Consider the following 7604-nt stretch of genomic DNA (forward strand, 5'->3'; position numbering starts at 1 on the left):
CTTTTTTTTATGATAAATTTGTTCCTCTGTTACAGTAGCTATGAAATTTTGAAAGTTTCCTTTAATTTTCAGAGAAGGTGAAAAGTCTTAATTTTGTGTAAAATCTTTTCTGTAACTGTTCCAAGCTACCTGGTATTAATCATCTGTAACCTTATGTTGTTGAAGTTGATAAAAAATTAGTATAAATATGAGCAAAGGTATATAGTGATTCTACCGGTCAAAAAAAGGGACTTATGTACTAGTAAAGAATGTCAAGAATCGGTGAAATAACTTCTGCTTTTTTGAATATCCTGGAAAAAATTACTATTTTTGTATTATTGAAGACATAACCTGAAACATACTGTTAATGGATTCCTTCAGAACAGTCTGAGCTGGGGACTCCCAAAATGTTTTGTTGTGGTTGGATTTAATGCCTTCATTATTGCGAATTCCAGGGATGTGAGTGATTCGTAAAACCAGAGAAAGCAACAGAAATGATTTGGGGTTGACAAATGACTCTGTAATGAAAAATTTTAAGAGCTAAAAGCATGTAGTTTGGCAAAGACGTAACTAAGCTGGGAAGTGTTGTTTGTATATAAATATCCAGATATTTAACCACAGAAGCTGCAGTGGAATTTAATGTAGTAAATGAGGTTTGTTTTTATAGATTTACTGAGATGTAGTTAAGGGAAGATCAGGAAAAAGTCATGCTGGTGTGATGAATTAGGCCTATAACATAGGACACAGGACCCTGGACCGCATCTTCTACAGCTGATAGTCCAGTCTCTTGCCTATGGGTACAACCATATGGTATGATTTTTGTTGAGAAGTCTGGCAGGCTGCAGTTTTAAATCCAGGAGGGCTGGCTGGTTGCTGGCCCTTGTGATCATTTTCAGAAGTCTGTTTCAGAATCTTATTTATCTGTAGTTGTGAATCTTCACATCTGTAATTCAAATGGTTTAGCTTAATTAGTAGCTGGTTTTTGATGAAAGCAATCTGCCTCCTTTCTGCATTCATTTGCTAAGGCTAAATAATTCTAGTTCTCTTACTCTTCTTTCATGATATAGCAGACTTCAGTTCACTTACAGACTTAGCGCAACCTCTCTGCACCTTGAATACTGGTTGTTGGTGTGGAACAAAATATTCCACGTAGGAAAGAGAATATGAGTGACTTGTACACTAGTGCTTTTATTATCATAGAATCATTAAGGTTGGAAAAGACCTCTAAGATCATCGAGTCCAACCGTCAACCCAACACCACCATGCCCCCTAAACCATGTCCCTAAGCGCCGCATCTACACATCTTTTAAATACTTCCAGGGATGGGGACTCAACCACTTCCCTGAGCAGCCTGTTCCAATGTTTAACCACTCTTTCAGTAAAGACATTTTTCCTCATGTCCAATCTAAACCTCCCCTGGTGCAACTTGAGGCCGTTTCCTCTCGTCCTATCGCTAGTTACTTGGAAGAAGAGACCAACACCCACCTCGCTACAACCTCCTTTCAGGGAGTTGTAGAGAGCGATGAGGTCTCCCCTCAGCCTCCTTTTCTCCAGGCTAAACATCCCCAGTTCCCTTAGCCGCTCCTCATAAGACTTGTTCTCCAGACCCCTCACCAGCCTCGTTGCCCTTCTCTGGACACGCTCCAGCACCTCAACATCCTTCTTGTAGTGAGGGGCCCACAACTGAACACAGTATTTGAGGTGTGGCCTCACCAGTGCCAAGTACAGGGGCACGATCACTTCCCTACTCCTGCTGGCCACACTATTTCTGATACAGGCCAGGATGCCATTGACCTTCTTGGCCGCCTGGGCACACTGCCGGCTCATGTTCAGCCGGCTGTCAACCAACACCCCCAGGTCCTTTTCCGCCAGGCAGCTTTCCAGCCACTCTTCCCCAAGCCTGTAGCGCTGCATGGGGTTGTTGTGGCCGAAGTGCAGGACCCGGCACTTGTCCTTGTTGAACCTCATACAGTTGGCCTTGGCCCATTACAGTTGAGATGCTGAGGAAGTACCTCAGCTGGTACATGAGGATTATTTTCATGATATATGAATGACTTATAGTAACCTTATGATACTGCTTGGGAACAGAAGAAATATTAGGTCCCTCAGACAAAGAAATTATGTTGAGCTTTTACTGTCTGCATGGTCTTTTACTGTTTACTGTTACATTTCATCCTTATTTTTGATACTCTAGTCCTCAAGGTGTCTTGATTTTTCTATGTGATATTCCAGTCTTCCTCAGAATTGACGCTATTAACTTTGTCTCTCCAGAAAATTTAGTCTAAAAAATCATAATTCCTAATGTCAAAATTTGAAATAAAAACATTAAACAAATGACAAGACTGATGATTGAGGAACTATGTCCTAATGCCACTCTTATCACTATGTTTGTCCTTCTAATCCTGTTGTTTGTCCCAGAGTTCATAATGTAATCCCAGTCTTCTCAAGTATAACCAAAAATTTCCCTTCTTAAACTGTAAGAGATGGTCTATTGGATTGAAGCACAGGAAGATTAGGTATATTTTTAATCTAAGCTTAATTTAACTCTCTTCTATTGGCAAAGCTAGTACGCAGACTGTTGATGGGCTCACATTATATTAATCTTGAGGAAGTGTTACACTGTAAGCAATTATGCTTAAAAGCAGCAGTCTTCAATAATCTGTTCTCTGATACAGGGAATACGTTTCTCAGAATAAACAATTTCATATTACATATTTAATATGGAAGTATTTAGTTGCAAAATACTAACTGGAACTCATCCTCAGTTTCCTTTTTTCCCCTCTAATGAAATTACACTGTATTTAGATTATTTTTTTCTATTTAATGTCAACATCCTAGCATTTTTATTTTTCTTAATTGTAAAGGGCCATATGGTAATTCTAATTTATTTTTCTAGTGGTGTGTTTATGAAAACAAATATTTTCCCTTCTACTTCCAGAATTATCAAGCCAGTGTTGATGATTTCAACAGAGTACTTCTAATAGATCCAAATGTTCTTGAAGCAAAAAAGGAACTAGAGGAGATAACCCAACTGCTTAACCTTGACAGCAGCGCTGTAGTTGGTGGTCAGCAAAAGCAAAGGAAGAAAATAACCATACAAGAGGTATACCTGTTCATTTTTAACAGCAGGCAGTACAGAAGCCACACATTTGAAGAGATAATATTAAAGCTTTTGTTTTGCACTTGTTAGCTCTACACTTTTTTTTGGTAGGGTTGTATTTTTCATGTTATTTTGAGGGCATATTGGAGGATTCTTGCATTTGATGTGTTTGGCATCCATTAGGTTCTATAGTAAAGCTTGGACTTCCTTGAAGTGTATTCAGCAGAAATGGAAAAAAGTACATTTAGGTGGCACTAAACTTGAGGATATGCTCCTTGTAAACAAAAACTGTTTTACAGAATACAGCTGTCAAATAGCAGTTTTGCTTTTAAAGTCTGTACTACTTGGGAAGCCCCTGGGGCTGTGCTGGCAAAGGTTCATTGTCAGCAGGTGTGCTGACAGTGTGCTGACAATGACTACTACTTGTGCTAGTAGTAAAGTTACTGGTCTGAAGACTGAAATCTTGCCTTAAAGAGCAAGAGTGTGGGTAAAATATCTGTAGGATCTTATGAAAGAAATACATGATGTAATGTTATGTACTGGATCAAAATGTTAGCCTTGCAGAGTTCTGGGTAGAATTAGGCGATAAAAGGATTTTCTCAGTCATCTGGTATTTTTGGATTATAACTTTGCTGGTCTTTTAAGAATGTGTGTGTGGGGGGGGGGTGTCCCTTTTCAGTTTAAAATATATCGTTAAAATACATAGTTTACCAGTCTGTACAGTATTATACAGTGATACTGTAATTTGATCATGTAATTTCAAAATGGTGGTATAATGGAAACTGCAGTTACTAATATAGAAACAGCTTGTTTTATTGAAACACCACATTGTCACGAGTTCATGGCATTTTATGTAACTGGTGGGGTGTCCCTTTTCAGTTTAAAATATATCGTTAAAATACATAGTTTACCAGTCTGTACAGTATTATACAGTGATACTGTAATTTGATCATGTAATTTCAAAATGGTGGTATAATGGAAACTGCAGTTACTAATATAGAAACAGCTTGTTTTATTGAAACACCACATTGTCACGAGTTCATGGCATTTTATGTAACTGGTGTAAGCCGGCTATAGTGTTAGTTAAGCTCTGAGTTGTGACAAACAAAGGGACCTGGAAAGTGTTTAGAGGAGGTTTGGGAAGTGACAGCATTGTTCAGCTAACTACATTACTGGCAGTGGTCATTTTTCCAGGGGTGGGGCAGGAAGCATTTATGTTTGCTATCATAGTTACAGCTGCCCCCTTAGAGAGCCTTCCCCATCTTACCTGCTGTAGTACAAGGTAGTTCTATGAAAACAGACTGCAAATAAAAGTAAGGAAAATTTGATTAGAAACCAGGATTTATCATTATTATTCCATTTTAATCAAGCTATAATTATATAGAAGACAGTCAAGATTTCTCTTTTGATAATAAGGGTTGTTGAAAAAATAGAACAAAATGTCTATGAGCCCAATGCAGTATTTTCCAAAAATGACTAATCTAGATGCCAGCACAACGCTGTACTATGCAATACAGTCTCTCCAGACTTTCCGAAAAACTTGGCAACCGTTGAAGAGACCCCGTTCAATGAGTTTTAGTCAGTTTATACTAATTCCACAACTCTTAATAGCTTGAAATGGATTTTAGCAAATGTAGTGGAACCCATGGTTAATTTTCTAGCGACTGATTCATGAAATTCGATACAGGCTGCAAACTCTGGAGAAGTTAAGTGGGCATTCAGGCAGTTAGGCCATGCTGAGCTTTCTCCTTCCACAGCGAGACTCCAAACAGCAACCTGATACAGCTGCCATATACCTGTATTATTCTGAAGGCACAGCAGTGAAATGAAACATGGGTATCTGGTGACTTGACTTCAGTTCTGCTTATCTTCTGCAACTTCACATTTAATATATGGATACAGTCCTCCTTAGCTTTCTCTCAGTGGTCTTCAGTTGTCTTTCTATAGCGGAGTGCCAAGCAGTGAAAGGAAATGTGAAATACACACTTTTGACTACAAACCTTTAAAGATGAATGAGAGAGGTGCTGTTCTGGTGGGAAGCAGGACATAAAAGAACATAGGTGCCTTTCTTTTATGAAGAGTAAAATGCGAACTTTAATTTAGTGACATTATTGATGGATATATGCATGCAGTTTATGAAGCTTCAGATTATCTGTATGTCCACATTAAAATGATTTGTTGCCATTTTCTTTGTGAAGGTGACTGAATCTGATGAACAGGAGGAGAGACAGTTTTCTACATCAGAAGATGTTGTGACTGATCATGTTACTTCTAAGGAAACAGTTCAAAATTGTGAGCCACTGAAGACCTCTGAGAAACTGCACATTTCTGAGCCATCTAATGCTTATGACTTTGGTCAGATTATAAATGCAGTGAATACCAATAAGGATAAAGCTGCGTGTGCAGATCTTTTAACAATTACCGATCCAAAAAAAGGGCCAATGCTGCTAAGTAACAAACTTGAAGGTGATCCAAAAAAACTGCCAATGCTGCTAAGTAACAAACTTGAAGGAGAAATCCTTGTGATCTTTATCCAGTCGTTGGAATATTACGTACTTGGAAAAGATCCTGGCCTTGTATATCAGCACCTTTTCTACTTGAGCAAAGCAGAAAGATTTAAGGTAAGAACCTAGATTGAATGCGTACTTAAGTTGAACAGAAACTTAAGTGAAATTTTCATATCTTAAAATGAAATGATACACTGATTTTGTATCTCTGTCAAATACTATGATTTTCAATCAACCTGTGCTGATTTTAAAATAACCTGTTTTTTCAGGTGGTGCTGGCTCTTCTTAGTAAAAACGAAAAAGAACAGGTTCAGCAACTGTTTGACTTACTTTCAGAAAACCAGAATCATCAGTACTCTTTGGAAGATCTTAAGAGCCTTAAAAAGGTTTATGAACTTTAAGAAGTTAAAATTTATTAGTTGCATGCATATAGTTCATGTTTATAAGATGGATGTGAACTCTGCAGACTTGCATGGGTTGAAGTGGGTCTTTACCCGGACTGTTTGAATTCTATTTTGTTTTGACAACATATGCACATTTAAAACTTGCTGCTCTTTTTTTCTTGCAGTTGTATACATTTTTAATTTCTAGAATTTAATGCATGTCTTTGTGTTCAGTAACAGAGTTGGTGTTATTTGGCATACTGATTTTATTTAGATTGTTTTAATTACTTGTGATAAAGAAGTGTCTTCAAGATAAACGGGTCAGTTAGCAATAGCTTTGCTAAAATGAGTTTACAAAAAGTATTAACGTTTTCCAGATAAACTACTACAGACCATCTGTTTCTTCACTATCCCTGGTCTATACAAAACAGATTTAAATATTCTTGGTGCAATACAGCTTAGCAGCAAAGGTGAATGAGTAATATATTAGCTTGTCATGGAACACTCTGAATCAAAATAATTAAGAATTAAATAGATGGGTATGTTTTTAAAATGATAAACAAGCGAGTAATTTTTAGTGCACAGAGAATTATTTTTTTTTCTGTGTGTGTGGAAGGACTGCTGGTTTGCACGGCTTTCGAAGTGAGTGGTAAACAGGAGAACAAGTGGCTGCACTTAGCAATAAAAATATTTAACTCTGAGTTTTGTAGTCAGATTATTTAAAACACCAGCTATTTCTGTTTACAGACATATTTATAAAGCTAAAAGTATAACCATTTTGTGGACCAGTATGTTGGGTTTTGTTTTTTATTTCAGGCAGTACTTATGTTTTATATTTGATTCTGACAAAGCTCCTTTTTTCAAGATGAAGCTTTTAAATTTTTCAAATACCCCAATACCTTGTTTGCACATGTGATAGAAATGTATATCAAACTCACTAGCACTGCAGAAATATCATTAAGTATGTTGTTCTAATGAAAACTTTTCTCAGGTGTATATTAATTAAAAAAATAAAGTTTTTTTTCTTGAAAAGTACAATTACAAATATCATTGTATGTTGTTCTAATGAAAACTTTTCTCAGGTGTATATTAATTAAAAAAATAAAGTTTTTTTTTGAAAAGTACAATTACGGGTTCTCCTTTCTGCTTCTATACTCTTCAGGCTTATAATTCTGACATGTGGATTATGAGTTTTGTCTTGAAGTAGAGTGCCAAGAATGAGGCTTTTAATTCCTAAAGCACTGTCAGCACAACTGATGTTTTTTGGTTTTAAATGTCCTCTTTTTATGAGATTGTCATGTGTTCAAGAGAGATCTATCGCTCATCATTACGGGTTCTCCTTTCTGCTTCTATACTCTTCAGGCTTATAATTCTGACATGTGGATTATGAGTTTTGTCTTGAAGTAGAGTGCCAAGAATGAGGCTTTTAATTCCTAAAGCACTGTCAGCACAACTGATGTTTTTTGGTTTTAAATGTCCTCTTTTTATGAGATTGTCATGTGTTCAAGAGAGATCTATCGCTCATCTAATCTATGCAAAACTGATTGTACTTAACCAACAAAGCGCCAATTTCACTCTTCAGTCATGGTGGCAAGGTATTCGCATTCACAAACTTCTGTGTTAGTGATTTTAATC

The 7604-nt window shown here is 36.9% G+C and overlaps 1 protein-coding gene across 1 annotated transcript in view; it reads left to right on the top strand.

Annotated features, from left to right (window-relative positions):
- The window catches only part of SPAG1 (sperm associated antigen 1), a 44993-nt gene extending 39006 nt beyond the window's left edge, over positions 1-5987 (top strand). Inside the window, 4 exon segments of the mRNA XM_019471064.1 lie at positions 2918-3082; positions 5278-5545; positions 5591-5700; positions 5856-5987. Coding sequence (XP_019326609.1) covers positions 2918-3082; positions 5278-5545; positions 5591-5700; positions 5856-5987 — 675 coding nt within the window.
- The last annotated feature ends 1617 nt before the right edge of the window (positions 5988-7604 follow it).

This window comes from Aptenodytes forsteri, unplaced genomic scaffold, assembly GCF_000699145.1.
Source record: "Aptenodytes forsteri isolate BGI_AS27 unplaced genomic scaffold, ASM69914v1 Scaffold208, whole genome shotgun sequence".
Taxonomy (NCBI): domain Eukaryota; kingdom Metazoa; phylum Chordata; class Aves; order Sphenisciformes; family Spheniscidae; genus Aptenodytes; species Aptenodytes forsteri.